Raw genomic sequence first — 24,377 nt, 5'->3', positions numbered from 1 at the left:
AGGGATTTACTTTTGAACTCCAACAGCCATGCATGGTGAAGATTCATGAACTTTGAAAAACAACTGTGAATTATTGTCTTTTTTTTTGCTATATAAGTAATCCTTGACTTACAACAATTCATTTAGCGACTGTTCCACGTTACTGAAAAAAGTGAAGCCTCCCCATGGTCACGTGATCATGATTTGGAGCTTTTACTGAAAACATCTATGAAGAACCTTTGTTAAATGAAACTTGCTCTGAAGTAATTGTATCAATTAGTCTAGATATCTAATCCAGTTTTCTTGCTGCTATCCTCACTTCAGCCGTGGGAAGTGAACATTTGTGATTTGGTAATGCCAATAGCTAATTTGTAACACCAACAGTTGCTATAATATTCTATATTTCAGCATGTCTGCCTGATGCTACAAAGACCTGCTACATCCTTGATCAAATTAGTACCAACAGAAGGTGGAAGTAAATCTAATCTCCACTTCCTAAAACTATATTTAAAACCATTAGCAGTTTTCTGGCGGGGAATTAAGAATGGAGTTTTAACAGCAAGACAAGATTAGGACTCAACTGTGCTGTAATTAAGATCTTCTATGGCTCTCTATATAGATTACTTTCTGGGCACACACTGGACTCTCAATAAACAGAACATGCTATCTATCTATCTATCTATCTATCTATCTATCTATCTATCTCTATCTATCTATCTATCTATCTATCTATCTATATATCTATATATATATATATAATATTATATTTATTATATTATATTACATATAATTTTGTATTCTATCTATCTATCTATCTATCTATCTATCTATCTATCTATCTATCTATCATCTATCTACGGTATCTATTTAATTTATATAAAATAATAATATACTATATATTCTGTATATATACATTGAATAAATTTTGAGCCAACATTTTGACTCCTAAACCAACAGCCAATCCAAGAAAGATCATTTAGAGTTCAATCCAGCTGATAATGGAAACAAATTAGCACCACATAACTAGCATCACGTGACCTGCAATAACAAAGATTATTTCATGTTTTGAAACATGAAATGAATCATGCTATGAAATAATGATTTGTTTCAACAGATTGAATAATCAGTCACTATATCAGACAGTTTATACTGTAGCAGTGGATTGAACCCAGCTGATTGCAGCTGGCTAAGCAAACCAGGATCTAATGTAATGTATGAAGCAGGACATAGAGAAAACCATTGCAACTATGTCCCGCACTACTTTGCTGAGGAAGGCACATATCATTCTCAGAACATAAGTCACAGTGCCCTTAAATCATTTATTCAAAGTTTTAATTTATATTGGGATTGTATAGGAGGAGGAGTGGCAGAACCTGGGAGTGAAGATAAAAGAGGAAGCAGCCTAAAATCCATATGTAGCCACAAGCAGCTAAATTCAACTTTCCCTCCAGTCTTGAATTCGGTGGACCCTTATCTAACTTGAAGCAGATACTAACCATTAGTTAAGAAGATTCCTGTGCATGGGCTGTTTAACAATAAATCAGTTTAATTGGACCTTTATGTGTGGATTTGATCTTTTGCACCTGCCAGATTGAAGGGGGAAGGAATATTTCTTTTACAAAACCCTTGGGAAGTACCAAGGAAACAGGACTAAATCAGAAGTGACAAATACCATTCTTTCTCTAAAACTCCTTTCAGGGACTTGGGAGAGTCCTGCAATAAACTAACTGATTAGAGAATCCTGCAATAGAGTAACTGATTACTTACAGAAATAATCTGGCTACAGACTGCCCATTTTTCTTCAGTCACAATTGAACAGGAGTGATGTGTGTGGAAATGGGATGTTGTAGATTTAAACAGAATACATTAATATCCAGCACATTGAGAGAGAGAAAGTACTTCAGAAGGCACGAAGGAACATTATGAACCAGAAAAGCTTTCAGGAACACATTTATAGATCTTTTTCTATATAGTCTTTTATATAAATAATTCAGACATGGTTCGCTTTGATGATGGAGGGGGGGGGATTTTTCCTGTCGAAATGACTCAGTGTAATTAGCATCAGAGATACAGCACAGTTTCTAAACAGGAATAACAGTGACACGGTATCCCTTTCAATTTTACAGAATTTGAGAGGGCACAATGATCTGCTGTTTAATCTTAGGAACACATTTATTTGTTCAGAACCTGATCATTTGTTTCTGTAGAAGTCCAGATAGTTTTATATTGTTGGAGGATCTATAAAAAAATCATGAAAGTGAAGCTAAGTCTCTTTATTCCAATGAGAGAAAGAGTTTCAAGCTGTGCTGGCAATTCTTCCATCATTGCCTACCAGAGAAACTGGTTTTAGGCTACGACTTCATGAAAGCATCTTGCCAATGCTTTGCCAGCAGCATCTTGATCATGGGCCTATCCCGCTGTCACACCACTTGCCGTGCAATCATCACCATTAATTTGCAGCTTTCAGGGTTTTTCATCTGCTCCTCTGCCGGCTGAAGATGAAGGAAAGCAGGTCTTAATGGTTCTTACATCCCAGCCGCGGACTTCTGAAGGTTGCAACAGTGATGAAAGTCAGTCTTTGGCAATGGCAAAACAGCGGGTGACTTTAACCTCAGCATCCAGACTGAACAACATTTTCACCAGAGCGCTTTGTCACCGACAATGTAGTGAATATCTAAAAAGACAAAAGGGAGAAAACACAAGCCATGGATATTGTTTAGAAAAGCTTTTCTGGGTATGAAAAGTTATGTTGATTTGCTCAGTTCTAAGATGCAGTTCTCCATGGATGCGTGGCCTTCTACATCCATAAATAACTAGTCTGACTTTGAGATTGTTTTTCAAAAGCCAAAGCAGCCTATGGGACTGAGATTTTTATTTATGAGAACTTCTCAGAGTTTTAGAATCCTCATACATCCAATTCTTGGGTCTATTCTTCCTATTGTAAAGACTGTTTTAAAAAGACTAATGGGACTCACTTATAACCAAGTCATATTTAATATATCTTGCATGGATGACCTTTTCATGTCTGAAACAGGCATTGGGGTTTGTAAACCATGGTTTGTGACTTATCAATTTGTGGAAGTCAGTAAAACCAATCCATGGCTTAGTGTAGAGGAATGAATACCCACTGAAATTTGCACTGAAATTAGAGAAATGAGTCCACTGGTCTTTTTGACTTTTGCTGTCTGAGAACCAGTGCAATATGTCTCATAAAAACATTTTGGAAAGTTACGCTTTACCAAAGGCAAGCTTCACACAGAATTGTCATGTGTGGCAGTGAAACAAGTGAGTCTTTAATATGTTGTGTACAAATATTCGGGTGGACAAAATCAACAAGGGCTGAGCAGTGTTTCCTTTTCTAAAAATGTAAACATCGGCTAAGAAATATTTTCAAGAGACCAAAGTGATATGGGAGGGAAAGTGGGACAACGTCATGCTCATAGGATCTAATTTGTTAATCTGAAAAGACATTCAGGCATCCCTTTTAAAGACAAGAATCTGAGGTAAAATTAACCGAACTTTATTGTAGGAACTAATAGTCAACAGCAAAACACGAACAAAGAACAGAGCCCGCCTGACAGCTATTTATACTTGACAGCTGTCAGGCGTGTATTTCTCCCGCTGGCCGGCTGGCGCGCCAGAGCCAATCAGAAGCCTGAGGCTCTGGCCACGGCTGCCGGCTGCATCGGGAGGACGCAACACCCCTTTCCCCCAGATAGTGCATGCGTAGTTCTTTAAGTAGGAAGGTCTTCTGCGCACACGCTGTGAACGCTGAAGCATAGGAGTGTCCGTCATCGTCGTGTATTTCTCCCGCCGGCCAGCTGGCGCGCCAGAGCCAATCAGAAGCCTGAGGCTCTGGCTGCGGCATCGGGAGGATGCAACGATCCCCACAAATAGAAGCAATCCCTATTTGACAGGAGAATATGGGCCTTGAATTTCAGTGGCAAAGAATATGCCTTATATGTAGAAAGTATCAGATTCCATCATTTACAAATCGACATGGGAAAACCTCTACCTGATATCATTGGAAATCACTGCCAGTTCATACCAAACATGTGAGGCCAAGCTAAGCCTCTTTCAAGATGAATTCAACAGATTGAGTTGGAAGAGATCTTGTAGTTCATCCAGTCCAACCCCTCCCCCCCCAAGCAGAAGAGCCTATATCATTTCTGACAGATGGCAGTCCAATCTCTTCTTGAAAGCCTCCAGTGATGAGCCTCCAACAACTTCCAAAAACAAACCATCCTGGTTTGTTTTGTTTTGTTTTGTTTTGTTTGTTACTTCCCAACTTAGCTTACAGCTTTAGTAACTTTAAGGTAGCTGGATTTCAACAAGGGAAGAATTCCCCAGCCAGGAAGATTAAGTCTAGGCATCTTAAAAGTCTCTAAGTCGAGAAACACTGCCCTCTGGATTCCCATCCAAGTACTAATAATCCTACTAAGACAAATAAGATGGTTGTTCCTGTTTTGTTTTTTGTTTTTAAATCTAGACTTAGAAGCTTAGCAGGGCTAGCCGGATTAGTGGATATAAGATTATGAATTTTATGAGGCTCTGCTTGTATAAAGCATGTTTCTCGCACCATTTTTATTTGCACTTCCTTCAGCTGTTATGTTTTTTTAAAGAGATGTAGAAGACTCTACAATATATTGCCTGAAGGACCACCATGCTTGGATCTGAAGCTATAGCAGAACTCAAATCTATAGTCCCAAGGGGTGGAATTAGATTTGAGGGTAGCCCTGCATGGGTCAGAAGAAAACTGCAAACAAAAATGTCACATGAACACATCAGACTGCAGCAAATAGCCCCTTAATATCTATCAATATATATGGATTAAATTTGCTCACTAGTATGAGCAGTTATAGCTTTTCAGAGGATTTTAGATATGTTTAGGATGCTTTTTCAATCCTAAACTCAGATAACAAATTGATGAGGAAATGACAACAAATATGATGAGTTGGCTTTGGTTATTTCGGTTACTTCCTGGGCAACCTTGCTACTGGGACATCTAAATACAGAAGTTGACAGGAAATTAAATACAATTCAATCTAAAAGGTTCAAAGCAAGGCAATTAGCCGTCATCAAAGCATCAAAGCCACCTCTTGGAGAAAATAAATAGGAACAGGATACAGCATCTACATATCTTAGCCATGCAAATTTAAATTTAGTGCACTTGAAAATACTAAGGATAGGTTTCAGCAGACTGAAAACCTTCCTCAAGCTCTGGCTTTGAGTAAGTATTGTTAGTAGTCGCTGGCTTTTTAAATACAGCAATTTATTTATCTTTGCTTAAATCCAAATTAATTATTGCAGTACACTGATTTCTATGAAATATTTATTCTCATTTTTGAATAGTATTAAAAGATCTACTGCTAAAAGTGCTCTTAAGTGTAATAATTACACTCTAATTTATGTGAATGCAAAATGAAGTGTTTTGCAAACTTTCATGCCTAAAATTCGGCTTATCTTTAAATTCTACATTTACAGATCTGTGTAACATTACATTTACAGGACAGTGATGGCGAACCAATGGCACGCGTGCCAGGAGTGGCACACGGAGCCATTTGTCAGGGCACGCGAGGCGCTGCCCATCAGCTGGCCAGCGTGCATGCGTGCTCTGGCCAGTTGAGTTCACCCTTTTTAAAAGCCATTTTTCTTCCTCCCCAGGCTCCAGAGCCTTTATAGAAGCCTGGGAGGGCGAAAAGAGCCTCCCCCCCCCCCCCCCCGGAGGCTTCATGAGCTTCCCTGAAGCCTCTGGAATGCAAAAAACTGGCCATACGGGCAAACTGGAAGTTTGGGAACGGACTTCCAGTTTGCTTGGAGGGTCGTTTTGACTGCTCCAGAGGCTTCAGGGAAGCCTCCTGAAGGTCCCTGAAGCCTCTGGAGGATTTCCAGTGAGGGGGAGGGCGGGGGAGGCTGTTTTCGCCCTCCCCAGGCTCCTATAAAGCTTCTGGAGCCTGGGGAGGGCAAAAAAAGCATGCAAAAAATGGGGGGGGGGAAAGCACCTGTAGTGCATGCATGCGCATTGGGGGGAACACACTGCATTATGGGTGCGGCACGCCAGCACACAACCCCCCCTGCGCTCCCCCCACTTAAGGCATGCGAGCCAAAAAAGGTTTGCCATCGCTGTGTTAGGAGGAGGGGGGAGCAGGGAAGACAAAAGATTCATTCTCTTTTGTTTTCATGTAGATTCGCATATAATTTCAATCCATTTTTTGCTACTCTAACATGTAATTTTCCAAAGATACAACTAATCTTTCCATTTTAATGTTGAGAGAAATCGTCCAGATGATTCTGTCTTCTGTACCATCTGCACAGATACTCTGCTTTTAGGGGCCTTTCCTAGATTTCTCTCAACACAAGACCTTTTGAAGAAAAAAAAATGTTTCAGGTCAAACTTTTAAGATGTTTTGATGGGAAACAAAATTAAGGCCTTGGGTTAGATGGTGTGCTTTCTTCTTTTAACCTACTATTAGTATACCAGTGATACACTCAGGTGAGTCTAGCTATGATGTAAGACAACAAGAACAAAAACAGAAATGATTTCATGCTGTGGTTTCTTGGCACTCAATCTTAGTTTTCAATAGCAAGTTTAAATCAGATTAATCAATTAATTTACAGTAAATGCAAAAAATATACCTGAAATTAGATACACCAAATATAAAAGTAACACCCATTGGGTCTAGTTATAATCATAGAATAACAGAGTTGGAAGGGACCTTGAATGTTTTCTAGTCCAACCCCCTGCTTAGGCAGGAAACCCTACACTACTTCAGACAAATGGATATCCAACATCGTCTTAAAAATGTCCAGTGTTGGAGCATCCACAACTTCTGGAGGCAAATTGTTCCATTGAAGAACTTTCATATTGTCCTCCTAGCAACAAAAGTAACACTGCTAGGAGCAAAACTAGCACTGCCTTCTTTCAATATTTTTTTCAAAATTTCTCCACAAAGCTAAAGGTTTCCCCTTCCAATTGTGTCCAATTTTAGGGGATGGTGTCCATTTCCATTTCTTAGCCAAGGGAGCCAGCATTATCCAAAGACACTCCCATGTTCATCTGGCCACTATGACTGTATGCCGAGGCACACAGAAAGCTGTTACCTTCCCACTGAAGTGGTACCTATTTATCTACTCACATTTGAATACTTTCAAACTGCTAAGTTTGCAGGAGCTGGGACAAGTGATAGGAGCACTCAGATCACGAATAGCCAGGGTTTTCTTGACATGTTTTGCTGTCAATACTAACCCAGTATGACTCATTTAACTGCAGCTTCGGGGATTCACAGGAGAATTCACAATTCAGTATTACAGGGGGATTTGTAGGAGTTTAATAGGAGATTTTCCAAGACCTCTCTTGAAATACCAAAAATTAAACCCAAGAGCTTTTACAGGGAAAACCTAAGTTCTGTTATTGAGGAGTTCTTTAGGTTTCTATTCCACTTTTTCTCCAGGAGCTTAAACCAGTTACACAGGGATTGTCCTTCATTTTCACTGGTCCTAGTCAGCTTCAAAGGAGACTTGAACCTCAAGCTTCCTTGTGCAAGTCGAACACATTAATTGTTCCTCCACACCAGGGGCCTCCAACCTTGGCAACGTTAAGACTTGTGGACTTCAACTCCCAGAATTCCTCAGCCAGCTTTGAAGTCCACAAGTCTTTGCTGGCTGAGGAATTCTGAGAGTTGAAGTCCACAAGTCTTTGCTGACTGAAGAATTCTGGGAGTTGAAGTCCTCAAGTCTTAAAGTTGCCAAGGTTGGAGACCCCTACTCTATATTATCACTTTTCCCATCGCAGGACAGCCGACTGATTAAAGTAAAAGGAGAAGAAAAAATTATTTATCAAAATTGCTGTCCAAAATAATAAAATGTCTATGAAAACATAGTCTTTTGCCAACCCACACTAGATACCCACCTCCGCACAGACTGGATGGATTCCTATCGTGCTGTCCAACTGTTCTTTCGTCATTCCACATTTGATGGCTGCTGCAAATCCCTGAGTAATTTCTCCAGCATTGGGACCAAGCACATGGAAACCAATAACTCGATTCTAGGGTACAAGAGTAGCAAAAAAAGGACTTAACTGAGCCAATTATTTTATCCACCTTGTCTAAAGATTGCTCATTTCTACGAATACTGTAATTGGACTTCTTCTGTTCCTTATATTCTAGCAGGAAAATTGCACAAAGGATATATTTTAATTCAACTGGGTTGAATTAAATCAAGTTTTATAAGTTACCAAAAATAATGCAAAAGATGACAACAGGCTATTTTTATCCTAAATATAAAACCAGGGAGTAATTACCAGGTTCTTGATATATAGATAAGCATTTCTTTAAAAAGCAACGATCACTTAACCATCATCTCTGTTTTCGACCTGAAAGGCTTTTGGTTATTAAAAGTGTCAGTGAGACGGTTTAAAGATAATGAGATTTGAAGAAGGCCGGCTGTATATTCAACCTAACCCTTTAACTCCCTCAAACCACAGCAATTGGCTTGAGGAAGATAAAGATTTCACAAAGAAATAGAAAATCTGGAAGCCATAGAGTCTTCCCTCAGAATCAGGAAAGGGCAGTAAATTGTCATTTAATTTTTATTATGCATTTTGCCAATTCAGATTAAAAAAAGAATGTGGGAGGTTTTCTATCAAATAATCCAGCCAATCTGTCCATATTCAACATGGAACTCAGTTTGCTGCTCCCACTCAAGTAGCAGTTATTGCAGCTTTATGAACTTAAGACAGTATTGTTATATAATCTATTGAAAAATTTAAGTTACCACATGGGAAATGTCCTAGTGGAATTCATATTGGATATAGCTCCCTGGCTTTGCCAAAATCAGAAAAAGCACCTCATTCTTTGAAATAAAGAAAAGAATATGGATCCAAGGGATCTCAACCCTGGGGCTTTCTTGCACATTCTATAGGTGTACCCAGTGGTGGGATTCAAATAATTTAACAACCGGTTCTCTGCCCTAATGACCAGTTGAGTAGGCGGGATTGGGTGGTCATGCGACTCTGTGGGCATGGCCAACTTAACGTCACTCAGATCAATGGGTGCTTCGCCTTAGCTGTTACAATGTAATAAGGGTTAACCGGAGAGGCAGTTTCTGTAAGCGGGACAATAAAGATTAGACTAGAAACAACAGCAGAATGTTCCCTTCCTGCCTTCTTTACAGGATTAGCCTTGTAAAGTGGGGAAAAAAATTGAGATTTCTTCCAACAACCGGTTCTCCAAACTGCTTAGAAAGTTAACAACCAGTTCTCCCGGACAGGTGCGCATTGGCTGAATCCCACCATGGCTCAACCCCAGTGCTAGGTTCTGGATCCTGTTGCAACCGGTACGGTGCAACGGGGCCCGGCATCCACCACATGAACGCGCACATGGACTAAATGGGCAATTTTGAATTGGCTGGCTCTTTATGCCAACTGCTGCATTTTGACAGTAGCATCAGAGAAGGGTCATTCAGCAGGACTGAGTAAATGGTTCATATTGCTTGTTGCAAGCCTGGAGCTTCCAAGTCATCACTTTCAATGTAGGAGTCAAATTTCTGATAAACTGTAAATAAGGGAATATCTGATTTAGATGAGAAAATATGTGTCCAAATTAACTGCAGTAGAAACTGTGGGAAGGATCCACAGAGACTAAGGGCCACTTGCCCTGCCTAACACAAACAGCTTTTGAGCCTCAGGATACAATAGTTGTTCCACCACAGTATTTTGGGTTTCAGCTGTTGTTATAGCTAGCAAATTAAAACATTCACAGCTATTAACCAAGTAATGAACAAAGTTATAGAGGGATACTATTTAATGGTTGCAAAGCCTAGCAAGGCTGTTATTATGCAATGACTCTATAATTTAGAAGTGGATTTGCGGGTGGATTCTAACCAGCTAATACTTTCAAGATATCATTGATGGCTGCCAAATGAAGGCAGCAGTTTCATCCTTGGCTCCAGATACCTCCAATTTAAGGATCTGAAGATGACATAGATTCAATTAGCATCTCAGGTATACTTTAGAGAGAGAGAGAAAGCAATCAGGTGGTGAGTCACAATGCGTGCAAAATGAATATTAACATTCCCTCTCCTCCTTCTGCAGAATGCTGATCATTGTGCAGGGAAAAAAAGCAAAATGTTCTTGGCGTACCCTATCTAGAACATTGCAAATAATTTTTGCATAGCATTTGTTGTTGTCCCGGGATGGGACTGTCCACTCCAATGGCCAGAAGTAACTATGGTAAACCTGAAAAAGGAAAAAAAAGATATATAAATACCGATGCTAAATTTCAGCCAACTGTCATGCTTATGTCAGCACCCTTCATCACTTCAGTTAACAAGAATTTCATTTAACACGATTTACTGAAAAAGAACAGGACCAAAGTTACAGAAAGTTCAGCAACTGGGTTACTTTTATTTTAGAACTTATTTTTTACAGCTTAGTTAAGGCAGAGACATTTCATTTCTCAACTAATGGCCTTTCTCTAAATCAGTGTTTCTCAACTATAGCAACTTAAAGATGACTGGACTTCAACTCTCAGCGTTCCCCAGCCTGGCTTCTTCCAAGCTGAATTATTTGATTGTTCCACACCTATAGACAAAATCTTGTCAAACTGAGTACTATACTATTTGAATCTACCATACACTCCAGTGGTGGGATTCAAAAAAAAAAAATTACCGATTCTGTGGGTGTGGCTTTGTAGACATGGCAGGGGAAGGATAGAAATAGCAGTTAGACTTATATACCGCTTCATAGGGTTTTCAGCCCTCTCTAAGCGGTTTACAGAGTCAGCATATCACCCCCACAGTCTGGGTCCTCATTTCATCCACCTTGGAAGGATGGAAGGCTGAGTCAACCTTGAGCCGGTGAGATTTGAACCGCTGAACTGCAGATAGCAGTCAGCTGAAGTGGCCTGCAGTACCACACCCTAAGCACTGCGTCACCTCGGCTCTTAAGGGTACTGCAAAATCTCCATTTCCGCCTGATCAGTTGGGACTCGGAAGGCAGAGAATAGATAGGGATGGGCCCAGTCAGAGGTGGTATTTACCAGTTCTCTGAACTACTCAAAATTTCCGCTACCAGAACTGGTCAGAACCTGCTGAATACCATTTCTGATACACTCTATGAACTATTAGGGAGGAACTGTCTTCATCCTCTCTCTTTTGCACATAATACCTGCACCCCTCCTTCCTGGGAATCCACCTCCTCATTACATTCCATCACTGCTCTAATTGGTAAGGAACCTGTTCTTTTAACTGACAAATGAGGAATATTTAGATCTTCTTTCTTGGACTCCTGACAAACCATTAATTTAGATGAAAATTTACATGAACATAAGCTTTCCCTAACCTGGTTACCATCCAAATATGTTGGACAATAATATGCAATATCTCCAACTAGTGTGGCTTACTGGAAATATGGGGATTGCAACAAACCAAATAGAAGCATCCTGGGCTGAGATAACTGCACATTTATTTTATTTTTTGGAGTATAAGATGCACCAGAGTATAAGACACACCAAGATTATGAAGAGGCAAACTAAAAAAAGGTTTTGCACTCTGCAGACCTCCCCAAAATGGCTCATTTTTTGTGAAAACAGGCCTGTTTTTTGTCAAAAAAGGGGGCATGCATAGCTTTTAGGAGACTTATAGAGTGTTCCTGGGGCCTGGAGGAGCAAAAACGAGCAACAAAAAGGCCAGTTTTTCACTTCTATTTGCCCTCCCCAACCCCCAGGAGCACTCTAGAAGCCTCCTAAAGGCGAAGGGGCGGAGTTTCAGGAGGCCAAAATGCTGTATTCAGTGTATAAGATGCACCCAGATTTTCACTCTCTTTTTTTGAGGGAAAAGGGTGCATCTTATACTTCGGGGAAAATAAGGTAGGTATGTGGGGGGTCTATAGGTTTAAGCATGGACCATTTTGGACAGAGGAAGGTTTTAGAGAGTGGGGGAGGCTGTAACATCCCAGTAACTATGGGTATGGGAAAATTTAGTGAAATATATGGGAGGAAGCCAGCGGTTTTTCCCCCCCTTGTGGCACATTCCAGGCCGTTGAGCTCATTCCCAGGCCCCTATGGAGGACCTTTTAGATTTTGTGTTGTTGGCTGCTGCTGCTGAACACCAAGCAACTTGTAATAAAGTCAACAAGAGTTGATTATGGATGAGGAAGCTGACCCAGCATGTATCATGGAGATCTGCCCAGGAGAGATGGGGGGAAGTTCCCCTTTCTGAGCCAGATCCAGCTGACTTCTGGCTCTGGCAACAGCCATGACCCCATATTGCTTATCAAAAAGATAACCGTTCTGCACACAGTATGGCATTTTTCTTTAAAAACACAGAATTGATTTTCAGATCACCTCCTTGTTCTTAGAGGTAGATCCCATCACACACAGAATAAAAACCACAATCATATCAGGTGCAGAAGGAATTTGCTCTCAAGGGAGAAGTACCGTACTTTTGGACTATAAGAGGCATTGGTGTATAAGTCACACCAAGATTTTGAAGAGGTAAATAAGAAAAAAAAAGTTTTTCTCTCTCCCGCCCCCCAGGAGCACTCTCCAGGCTTCAGAAGGGCTGAGGGAAGGCGAACACACACCCGTTTTTGTGAAAAACGGGCGTAAAACATGCATTTCCCCCTTCCCAAAGCCCTGCTGAAGCCTGCAGAGTGCTTCTGGGGGCTGGAGGATGGAAAAAATGCCTCAATTTTTCACCTGTTTTTCACAAAATGGGAGTATTTTTGCTTTTCCCCAGCCCTGCTGAAGCCTGCAGAGTGCCAAAAATGGCTGTATTTAGTGTATAAGACACACCAACATTTCCACGCTCTTTTGGGGGGGGGGGGAAGATGCTTCTTATACTCTGAAAAATATGGTAGATAAAAATCATTCACTTGATTGTGAACATCGGGAGACTTGGAATGCAAAAAATAATAATAATTCTGAATTTTATGTCAAAACAGAAACCAAACAAGCCATAGTCTACATTAGCAGTTTCCAAAAATACCTCAATCCTATTATTGCCAAATCTTTCAATTGCTTTTTCTTCTGAGTAACCACAGGCTCCATATTCCAAAGGAGTGAACACTGTAGTGGGGACGTTTATATAATCACACTGTCAAGGAAAAATATTTGGAGATAAGCATTACAGTTGTCAGAACCACAAGCATATCATATCTCACAGCATTAGATGATTTTAAAGTAGCAGCAATTAATTCAAGGGCGATCACACACTTCAAATAAGAACACCACTAAAGCTTTCCCCGGTTTATTTTTCTCAGATGTGGTTGGACTGTAACGCCCATCATCCCTAAATACCAGCAATGGTGGCTTTAGTCCGAAGAGAGTTGTAGTTGAAATCATCTAGAAGAATTTCACTTGGGATTGTTGCTGTAAGTTTATGAATGTTAGCTACCAATCACATGTGCATAAACTGAAAACAAAAATGCATTTTTAATTTCAAAACCATTGTTTTTACAACCACAATGATAAGCACTGCCTTACCTTTGTGTATGATCCAGCATAAAGCCTCCTCACCAACAGCCGACCCGCCTGAATTGCCACCGGGGTCAGTTCTGGTTTGCCTTCCAGGACATCTCCAATAGCATAGATGTAAGGCACATTTGTTTGTTCCCTGTCATTAACAGGAATTTTTCCTGTCCTAGAAGTTGATTGGATGAGAGAGACAAAAGAAGATGATCCACATGCAAGATTTTGGTTGCAGATTAAAGGACTGTAAATTTTAATTGTTGGCACAAAATATTTGTACCCAGATGACATGCTGTTTAGTGGGAAATGGATTGTTTATACAAAGTTAAAATTAAAAACAATATTAAAAATTATTGATTAATTCAATTCATGTAGCCGCTCATCTCAAACATATACGTAGCTGGGGAGGGCTATAATTATTATAATGCTGCAACTGAAAAGCTGTGCTTTTCACATTTTTCCTCCTATATAACTACTAAAAAAATAAGCTTTACACCCCATCAAAAGCACTAAGAAAATAGAACAAAATAAAAAGTATTGCTCAGGGTGTTCTTTGCCCAATACATCTGGCAAGGTGAGATAACGCAAAAGCCTTAATGGCAAAATGTTAATCATTAGCATTTTAATTATTGCTAAGTTTGCCCTTTTGGCATATCCAGTAATAGGAAGCTGTAATTATGGTGCCTATCTTGCTGCTGCAGTTATTTTTAAGAAAAGAAATGTATGTTTCCTTGAAAAATTATATGCATCAAGACTTCAAGATTGATGTTGCAAGAAAGAGACATATTATAATAAAAAGACAAGTAATTTAGTCTTACTTTTCATTGATCCTCACTCCAACTTTCTGTAGGCCAATTTTTTTTGTGCAGGCATCTCTTCCTATTGCTAGCAACACCTGAAGAACAGCAATATTTTAATTTAAGTCTACTTATCCTAGGAAGTTTATGAAGATTTTTGTGAATCCTCAATAGGACATGACACAATTAAGTTGTGAAAAATGTACATACCATAGCTGTTTCAACTAATATTAGTATGCAGTAGCTTTAATGTCACAATTTTATGATCAAGCACTAGTGTGAATTAGATTACACTGCACAGATGGGCAAGATTAAGATCTAAGATTTTATTTGTCCCTTATACTGTTTTTTCAGCCCTTTAATATCATTCTGTTATCAGCATTGTGGAATTTCAATTTCTTATTGTTATGAGGCTGGAAAGATACGAAGATACTTAGATAAACTGCATTTGTACAATCAAAAGACCAAAGGAAAGAATGATACAATCACTCGTGACTCAACAAATGTGCGCACAACAACAGCGCGCCGACGAAACCGTGGCGAGAAAACCACAATGTCATAAATGCACCCACAACAACGCGCCGACAAAACCGCGCCCAAAAAAGTTACGGTAAGCGTTAGGGTTAGGGTTAGGTTCAGGATTAGGTTCAGGGTTCGGTTTAGGATTAGGGTTAGAGTTATTAGGTTGTTATTAGTTCTTTGTTGAAGACGCGCTTTTGTCGGCGCACTGTTGTCGGCGCGCTTCTGCACTCATTCATCGGCACGATTTTGACCTTGCGGTTTTCTCACCGCGGTTTCATCGGCGCGCTTTTGTTGAGCTCGCATTTGTCAGTGAACCACAATCACTATACCCAAAGTGATATTAAAATATTACAAAATCCATGCCCATTCATATCCATGAAACCTAAATGACTATTCCATTAATATCTCACTATAGCCACTACTCTTACATTAATTGTGGCCCCATTTTGGCCACATAATAGTTGTCCACCACAGCCACCCAGGAACCATGTTTGGCGTTTCTTTAAGTGCTGTGAACTTTTTACTTTTATTATTATTTTTATTTAAGTATATGTTGTTGATGTTTTTCCAACATGAGCACAAGTACCTAGGTGTCAGGAAGTGAATATAGTTGCACATAGATAGGGAAAAACTAAGCATCTGATCCAACCTTGTAATGTTCAAAAGCACTGAAAACCACACTAGTTCTAGACAGTCAACTCAGGGAGCAGATCTTCAACATTAAAAAGCCAGTAGCTGTTCCTGAGTTTTGTGATTGTTCACTGATGCAAGATCAATGCAAGTAGTTCAGCCTGTTATGAGTCCTTTTAAATTAGTTTGTGGTCCTCAACATTTTGATAGAATCTATCTACCCTTCACCAATATGATTGAAGCCATCATGACATTGACCATGGAAGCATCTTATTCTTCACTCCTTTGCCTATTCTGCTCAGAGGCATTTTACCCAGTTTAACTGAAACTAAAATAAATAAATGCAAACTACTTACTGTGTTGTATTCTCCTTCAATTATGTCAGAGTTCTCTGTAGCCTGAGCTGTAACTTTTAGCAGTCCAGGAGTTCCTTTCGTAATCTGTTCAATCTGCAATATTTTTTATAAATTAAATGTTGACTTCAAGTAGGGGATAGTTATAAACTTTAATCACAAGCAGAGGTGGGTTGCTCCCGGCTCCTAGTTTGGCTGAAACGGTAGTGGTTGCGGCAGGAAGCTCTACCCACCCGCCCGGATGCTTCTGTGCATATGCAGAAGCGTTGGAACCCACCACTGATCACAAGTGTTTCTTCTGAATGTTTATATTTTAGTTATTATCTTGCGACTTAAAGAAAACAGCTGTTATAATCATTTTTCAAGACATTTTCTGCAATGAGCCTACCTGTTTTTCTTTCTGCTGGTGTTTCCCTCGAGAGAAACCAGCAGTTTGAACACAAAGGAAACCGATTTTGAATCTAGTGATACTGAACTTAGGAAGCTGTTCATGGGACCACTTCAATCCATGGCTCCTTAAAAATGGCCTAGGCACAGGGGAGGGCAGCCATGTCTCTTGCAAAAAGATAAATCAGCCTTTTAAAATCTAGGTTCTCATCAATTTCCCATTGCTAGTCACCAAGAAACTTTTTAAAACAATCTTTCTTAGACTGATGATCAGCGCTGAGTGTAGGAAGAGTCTCAGTTAGAAAATCTAAGAACAGAGATCAGTAATGTCCTGTGAGTCACAGGCCAGACTCTCACAAGAGATTACCTGCAAGCTATGTTTTTTTCCATTATTTGATATTTATTCATTATGTTCATAGCCTGACCTGTCCCTTAAGAAAGACAAGACAACATATTTTCAGTTACTCGTTTATTTTTACCCTCAAAACTCATGATGTAGACAAGCATGAGGAAGAAAATGGCCCAACATTCTGAGCTTTATGGTTCATTTCTTGAATCTAGATTTTCCTTGCCTACTCTGAAACTCCAACCACTGTATCAAATTGGCTTCCATGATACCTCGGAGGCAAACTGTGAGAAAAATGTAATTTAAACATGTATTCATTTGTGTCTGTAACATTCCACAGACAGATGGAATTCTGCCTAATGCCTTAAAATTGATTTCTGCCTAACAATATAATAAGCCACTTGGGATTTATGTTTGCCACAAGTGGCTTAATGCATCTAGCTATTCATATCATGAAGGGAAAATCTACATAAGATGAATATTGGGGAAAAGTAATCCCGGTGTTCTAAACTTGTCACTCTTTAAGTGTTCAGCCTTGACGGGAGAAAAAGCATCTCAAAAACATGTCAAAGAATGAATAAAGCACTAAGGTCATTGAGGAACGGTATAGGTTCCCCTTGCATATGTGCTAATCATTCCCGACTCTAGGGGGTGATGCCATCTTTTATCTTTTTTTAAACGGCGATGCCGTTTTAAAGCTGAAGATCCAGCGCTGTCCAAAGACGTCTCTGTGGTCATGTGGCCGGCATGACTAAACACTGAAGGCGCATGGAATGCTATTACCTTCCCACCAAAAGTGGTTCCCATTTTTCTACTTGCATATTTTATGTGCTTTCTAATGACAAGTAACGAGAGCTCAGTCCTTTTTGCGGCACTAGGGATTCAAACTGCCAAACTTTCTGATCGACAAGCTCAGCGTCTTAGCCACTGAGCCACTGCATCCCATAGGTCATTGAGTAGTCAAGGGTTAATCCCTAGATTAAGAGTGAGCTACTGGCGGTAAGAGAAGTAGATAATAGTTTAACCTAGTAAAAACAACTTCTGATGTTCTACAATATGGATTGTATTGTATTGTCTCTCCATGGATTGCATGTGGACTCAGGCATCAAATTGCAGCCCTTACAGGAACCACAGATTGTGCCATCTGATTTTCAACAATATGATTTTTTTCATTGTAAATGCAGTCTGTTAGGTTCAGGAAAATGGGTGTGCTAAGTGTGAGCAGCAAAAAACATCCACTGCCACTTTTAAAGCCCTTCAACTCCTGAAAAACAAGTTTGTTTTCCAGTGAAATCAGTATGACATCAAACACACCCCATGCAGTCCCAAGGCTGACATTAATTATATATTTAAAACATGAATACTCTGTCCTCCAAAATATTGCTGCTCTCTGGTTTAAAACATATGTGACATAAAAGAAACTGCGAAAGCCACAAGCGTCTTTGAAGTCTTACTAAGAAGGAATATGAACCACAAAGCAGGTTACCATGAAAGCCACTTTTAAAATTACTTCTTTTTGGCAAGTCTTACCTTAGTGGGTACATATTGTCTTATGAACTTTACACCATGCTCTTCCATATGCTCTCCTATTTTATTTGCCATGTCCTGATCAAAGCCTCTCAGTAGAATGGAACGCACCATGACAGTCACATCTAAACCAAGTCCAGCAAGAAATCCTGCACATTCAAGAGCAACATAAGATGCTCCAACCACCAGTGTCTTTCCTGGGCAGTAAGGCAGTGAGAAGAGGTCATCACTGGAAAATACAGACATAAATTAACTTAGAGACAAAAATATTAAGTGTATGTATTGAGGGGGGAAAAGTAATTTGTGATGAGAGATGGGCAATTTCTATATAACACAAGGCAGGGGTCTATGTTATCCAGATCCGGCCAATGGGATGCTTAGATCTGGCTTGTGGGGCCACCCTGGAAACAGTGATGGACCAGCCTGCGATGCCCCTGCAAGCAAAAATGAAGCTCTTTTCACTTGCAGAGTGCTCAGGCCACCACAGGCGCCCCTAACACGAGTGATGTCGAGCTGGCCATGCCCCCAAGGTCAAACACAACCCTGATGCGGCCCTCAATGGAATTGAGTTTGACACCCCTGACATAGAGGATTCAGCAGTTAAAATAAGGTTATTACATTCCTCTTTGAACTGCAAATGTTCCATATAGCTTTGCTCTAACCAAAAAAAAAAAAGTCATGTTGTTATTTTTCTGGCACCCCTGCTCTCGTTCAAAACTTAACAACTTTCCATGAACAATAAGAGCCCTGTTTTCTAACTAGAGCCAGAGGAAATGTTTTTGACAAAGGGATGGAAACTGACTATTTTCATCAAGCTCTAGATCAGCATTTCTCAACCTTGGCAACTTTCAGATGCATGGACTTCAATTGCCAGAATTTCTCAGCCAGCCTGGGGAGTTCTGGGAGTTGAAGTCCACTAGTCTGAAAGTTGCCAAGGGTGAGAAACGCTGGTCTAGACCAACAATATTGGAATGAAGAGAGCTAGAATTATCAATCTCTTCTTCCACTTTGTTTTAGAACCGGCCTTTTTATCTTGTTAGACCTATTAGAAACTTTTTTAGTTGCGATTTGATGCTCACCTTTGAATTTCAGCGATGTAAGCTAGAGGTCACCAAGACGGGACTGGGAAGCTAAGTGGGTCCCTTAGACTGTATATTCTGAACTGGAGCATAGCTATCTCCCTTGCCTTTTCAAAGGTGTATGCATCAAGTTTTCATTTGGAAAACATCCCTTTCAAAACAGGTTGTTCCAACCTTATTGGAAGTGCTCTGAGCTCAAAACAGCATTATTTTAATCTTGAAACCAGTATTGCAAGCTCATAATGAGACTCTTTCAAGCTCAAAACAGTTGTTTCAAACCTGAAAGCCTCAATACATTACGAATTCTCAACATTTTGCAGGCCATTACTTTTTATATCCGTTAATACAGAACAATTTTCTCATGGCTTGAATTTTTGAACGATGTAAATATAACTCAGCTTTTCCCCTTCCCTCAACCCGCATTCTGCACAAAATAGACCTTTGCAGAAACCAAAGATGTATTTTTAATGGAGATCAGCAAGATAGGTTCTACGCTTACAGCCAATGCAAAAATGGCTTTAAATGTTGGTAGACAAATTCAAAAGGTTAGTCACACGACTTTAATGGTTTCTTGGGACTGTAACCTTCAAAATTCTCAGTTACAATCTTCAGGTTATTGTATGAAAGTGTCCTCAAGTGCAATTTAAGTTACTCCACAGTAACATCTAAAAAAAAAAAAGCCCTGAAAACTGGTCCTCTGAGGTTGAAAAAGAAATATTTTCATTAAGGAACAATTTGACCCCAAGAGTTCTATTAAGGAGCAACCTTGTCTTCCAAATGCTACATTTTACCCAATTGCCTTGAGTGCCATCAGGCAGTACAAAAGACATAAATTCATTTATTTTATGTTACCTGGTGATGCAATATTCTTTGTCTCCTGGAACGTTGAGATAGCGAGGTCTTTCTCCAGTGGCAATTAGGAATCTTTCGGCTGTGTAAATTTTCTCTACCCCTTTATTATTTGTTGTCTGTAAATAACACAGCAGGTTTTTTGTCTGAACCCTGAGATAGGAAATCATTCTCCTTATAATGCAACAAACTCACTTTTCATTGAGCAGAGACCAGACATAGCTACTGACACAAATAAGGAATTTGCCCAAGGAACTTTGGAAATCAATCACTGTAGCTTAAAAATTATACTCAGGCATTCTGGCAGTAACAAAGAAGGAAATATTCCCCATCTACACTTTACCTCCCATGGCAGCAAATCTTGAAAGCTCTTTCATTGCCTTAGCCCTCTTGCAAGTTATCTTCCTTCTGTAGTCTTCCCCAGAACGATCAAACTAGCCATTCTTTTCCTGCAAACCTTCCAGATTTTGCCTGGCTGATACTATTCATCTAAATCCACAGTGAAAAATCTCTTCCCCCCACCCTTCCAAATTTATGGACATCAACCACATTGTTGTCAGCTGCATCCATTATTTCTTTTCCATAGAGACTGATTTGGCCCTCCAGCTGAAATTACATAAAGATACTGCTGGCAGATAATATTTGTACACATTATACGTCAAGGGCTGCCCAGGACTATTAAGGGACTGGGCAGCATACACATTTCCTTAATAACTAATGTTAAGACATGCAGGTGAATGAACCTACTTTGAAGATACGGATGATGTTATTAAGAGGAATGCCTAAATGGATAGAGACTAGCTGGCATTTATGGCAAGATCTAGGACCTGGCTAGGCACCTCTTTTTCCATTATGCTGTAATTATAGGCTGAGGATGTGCTATTCTAGACCAGAAGGCAGTTTCTTAAGTAAGTAAACACTGTTCAATGGCTCAGGCGAGATAGATTATTTTTTACGAAGAATGGAAGACTTCAGCTTTGGAGAACCTCTCTTGTTTTGTATTAAAATTCAAATGATTCGTCAAGCGCAGACAAACACAACATTACCCCCTTTGGACAAAAGAATTCTGACCTAAAAATATTTTCAAGTACTCCAACTAAACCAAGCTACCATTTCTTCCAGCCAAAAATTCAATTCCAGTTATATCCATGCCCAGCTTTTATTTTTACGGTGTATGGAGAATTCTTGTCTCATCTACAGTAAATCATAGAGAAATTGCTTTATAAAAAGATCCAGATGTCTCTGTTGTCCACCTTTGATATAGATATCGGTTACCATTAATATTTTTGCTATGTACTTTTTAAAATAGCTATACCAAATAGCAATAGCAATTGCACTTAGTCTTATATACCACTACATAGTGCTTTACAGCAATCTGAATCCTCATTTTATTGACCTCAGAAGGATGGAAGGTTGAGTCAACTTTGAGCTGATGTGGATTGAATTCCTGGCAGTGGGCAGAGTCAGCCAGCAATACTGGATTCTAATCACTGCATCACCATGGCTCTAAATACCAGCAGCTCCATTGAATTTCATCACCTATACATTTTTTTCCTATATGCATATGCACTGTGTGTATATATTGACAAGTCAGCAATAAGATGCAGTAATTTGGCCTCAACCTTGCCGTCTGCCTACTTCCTAGGACTGAGAATAGCAATAGCAATAGCAGTTAGACTTATATACCGCTTCATAGGGCTTTTACAGCCTTCTCTAAGCGGTTTACAGAGTCAGTATATTGCCCCCACAGTTTGGGTCCTCATTTCACCCACCTCGGAAGGATGGAAGGCTGTGTCAACCTTGAGCCAGTGAGATTTGAACCGCCGAACTGCAGCTAACAGTCAGCTGAAGTGGCCTGCAGTACTGCACTCTAACCACTGCGCCATCTCGGCTCTAATCACTGGCCCAAGGTCATCCAGCTGTCTAAGATGGAACTAGAACTCATGGTCTCCTGGTTTCTGGCTTGATGCCTTAACCACTACACCAAACTGGCTTTCTCCCAGCCCTGGGAAGCAGGCAATGTAAACCATTTCTGAAAATCTTTGCCAAGAAAACCGCAAGGATTTGTCCAGGAAATCTCCAAGAATCAAACACAACTGAATAGAAGAAGAAAAAAATTGGTCCCAAGACTCTATGCTGGTTCTGGTTCTTAAGACCTTGAACCCAGCTTTGCTTTGACATTTAATCAGTGGTCAAATTCTATTTTTTTTACTAACGGTTCTGTGGGCATGGCTTGGTGGGCATGGCAGGGGAAGGATACTGCAAAATCTCCATTCCCACCCCACTCCAGGAGAAGGATATTGCAAAATCTCCATTCCCACCTCACTCTGGGGCCAGCCAGAGGTGGTATCTGCTGGTTCTCCGAACTACTCAAAATTTCCCCTACCGGTTCTCCAGAACCTGTCAGTACCTGCTGAATTTTGCCCCTGTATTTAATCCAAGATCAGACAAAGGTTAAGGCACTTCATTGCAGCTAAATAACAGAAGCCAATTCACTGAATTGGCACAATTGATAGAAAGATACCTTCAGTCTACTCTTTCAGAAAATGGAGAAGAACCCATGGTATCAGAGAAGCATGGCTTATCCAGAAGTACAGTAGGACCTTGTCATTTAACAGATAGGCTCCACACCAACTTCCCACACAAGTAAAAGAAAGATAAGTGATCCAGTGGAAAACAGGTAATATAACAAAGCTTTCAAAAAAAATCTAGTACCTTAATTGTGTGTGGTCCAGTGAACTCTCCGTAAGCATTTTCATATGTGACCTTATTCTCTCGGAGGGACACTCTGTATCCCCAATTCAAAGAGCCAATATGATTCTGAACAGCTTCTGTCAAAGCGCTCCAGCTGTGCTTTATGGCTAAGGTTCAAAGAAAAAAAAGAATCTAGCATTCATCTGTGTCTTTCTGCAACAAAAAACCTCTTTAGAGTGTTTACATCGCTAGAGATACATATGATTTTGGTTGTGCCTTCCTTTCTAAAAATGATATTAAATTCTCCTGGGTTTATTAAGCTTTGCTGACATGGTGCAAAGAATAATATTGGTCAATATAGTCAGAAATGTGCAAGTAGTGTAGCATCTTCCTCTTAAGCCACTCAAGATTTTATTTCATGCTTGCGTCAAATAAATTATTACAGAGATTGTTATCAGTTTTCAGAACATTTGCACTGAGCTCTGTGCTTTAATCACATTGGAGAATTGCTTCTGTATATCCCAGTTTGGAGGTAGCATTTATGATTATGGTATTAAATCTTAAAATTAAAGGTAACCCACACGGTTCATTCAACCTACCCCTTCTCCCCACACTTTAATTTTGTACTTTATCCCCGCTATGCATCCCACCCACCGTCTTTTATTCCCATGTCATTTCCCCCAAATAATAGTATAACATTTGCAGAAATGGAATTTTACATACTTACGTTTTTCACCCAGCTGCCACCCAAATGTGGGTGCATCTTTTAATGCTTGCCCAAGCAGAGCTGTCTGATGCATCAGCTTTTTAGGGATGCAGCCGACATTTACACAGGTTCCTCCAAGACCTGTAAAAGGAAGCATACCAGGATTAACCAGTGTACAATGCAGAAAACAGGGAAGCAATTCACTGGGAACTTTGTAGATGAGAATCTTCCAACATCCAAGCAGATGGGGGAGTCCTTTCAATCCTGTTATATGAAAGCCAAACAGAACTCTGAGAGCCAGTATGGTATAGTGGTTAAATGTTGGACGGGGAGAAGGGAAACCCAAATTCTAATCCACTTGTTCTGACATAGGCTTCCCAAGAGCATGAAGCAAACTCTTTGTTCCGACAAAAAACCCTTTTATTAATTAAGAAATGTGAATTCTGCTCATTCACATCCAGCAAAGTCTTTCAAGGAAGGATTTATAGTCACAGACCTTATCTGGCTTGGAGAGCTGCCAGGCTGATATCTGCAAAACTTGGCAAGGAGTCTGAGAGTCACGAAGCAATTAAGCGAACTAATTGTCTCCTGCAAACTCCACTCCCCTTTCGCTCCTCTTTTATTTCCTCTGGGAAGGGCCATTCATCGTCCACCTGTGCCCTTATTCCCAAATCAACCCCTGTTTTTTAGCTGTTCCCTTCATCTGGCAACAGCTCCAGCTATTCGTCTGCCTCATTGATGTCTGACTCTGAAGGCAGCTGATAACTGGCATATGGCTCTGGCCCCTCTCTGCCTCCGACACAGAGCCCTTATCAGAGCCTTCCCCAGACTCTAAGACTGGCCCATGTTCCTCCCCAATGTTCTCACTGTCTGAATCTGCTGCCAGCTCCACAGGCTGCTGACAGGCCACAATACCACTTCTTATTCTAATCTGCCAGGAAAGAACCAGTCACTGTCTCTCAACCCAATCTACCTCACAGAATTATTACTGTGGGGAGGAACTAAGGGGGGAATTATGTATGCTGCCTTGAACTTCTACACA

General features: G+C 40.1%; 1 protein-coding gene across 2 annotated transcripts in view; it reads right to left on the bottom strand.

The window, feature by feature from the left end:
- Positions 1-1,916: 1,916 nt before the first annotated feature.
- The window catches only part of TXNRD1 (thioredoxin reductase 1), a 70,268-nt gene continuing 47,807 nt past the window's right edge, over positions 1,917-24,377 (bottom strand). For both annotated transcript variants that reach the window (XM_087723082.1, XM_087723083.1), the window contains 11 exons: positions 23,357-23,476; positions 22,651-22,796; positions 19,939-20,054; positions 18,011-18,236; positions 15,751-15,843; positions 14,264-14,340; positions 13,461-13,617; positions 12,964-13,071; positions 10,118-10,213; positions 7,889-8,023; positions 1,917-2,653 (listed from right to left, as the gene is read on the bottom strand). In XM_087723082.1, coding sequence (XP_087579208.1) covers positions 2,585-2,653; positions 7,889-8,023; positions 10,118-10,213; positions 12,964-13,071; positions 13,461-13,617; positions 14,264-14,340; positions 15,751-15,843; positions 18,011-18,236; positions 19,939-20,054; positions 22,651-22,796; positions 23,357-23,476 — 1,343 coding nt within the window. In that variant the 3' untranslated portion in view covers positions 1,917-2,584. The remainder of the gene's footprint in view (positions 2,654-7,888; positions 8,024-10,117; positions 10,214-12,963; positions 13,072-13,460; positions 13,618-14,263; positions 14,341-15,750; positions 15,844-18,010; positions 18,237-19,938; positions 20,055-22,650; positions 22,797-23,356; positions 23,477-24,377) is intronic.

Source organism: Thamnophis sirtalis, unplaced genomic scaffold, assembly GCF_051295495.1.
Source record: "Thamnophis sirtalis isolate CommonGarterSnake01/CBP01778 unplaced genomic scaffold, rThaSir2_p1.2 scaffold_9, whole genome shotgun sequence".
Taxonomy (NCBI): Eukaryota; Metazoa; Chordata; class Lepidosauria; order Squamata; family Natricidae; genus Thamnophis; species Thamnophis sirtalis.
Note: the sequence above shows the minus strand (reverse complement) of the source record. Positions and strands in the feature narration are given on the sequence as shown.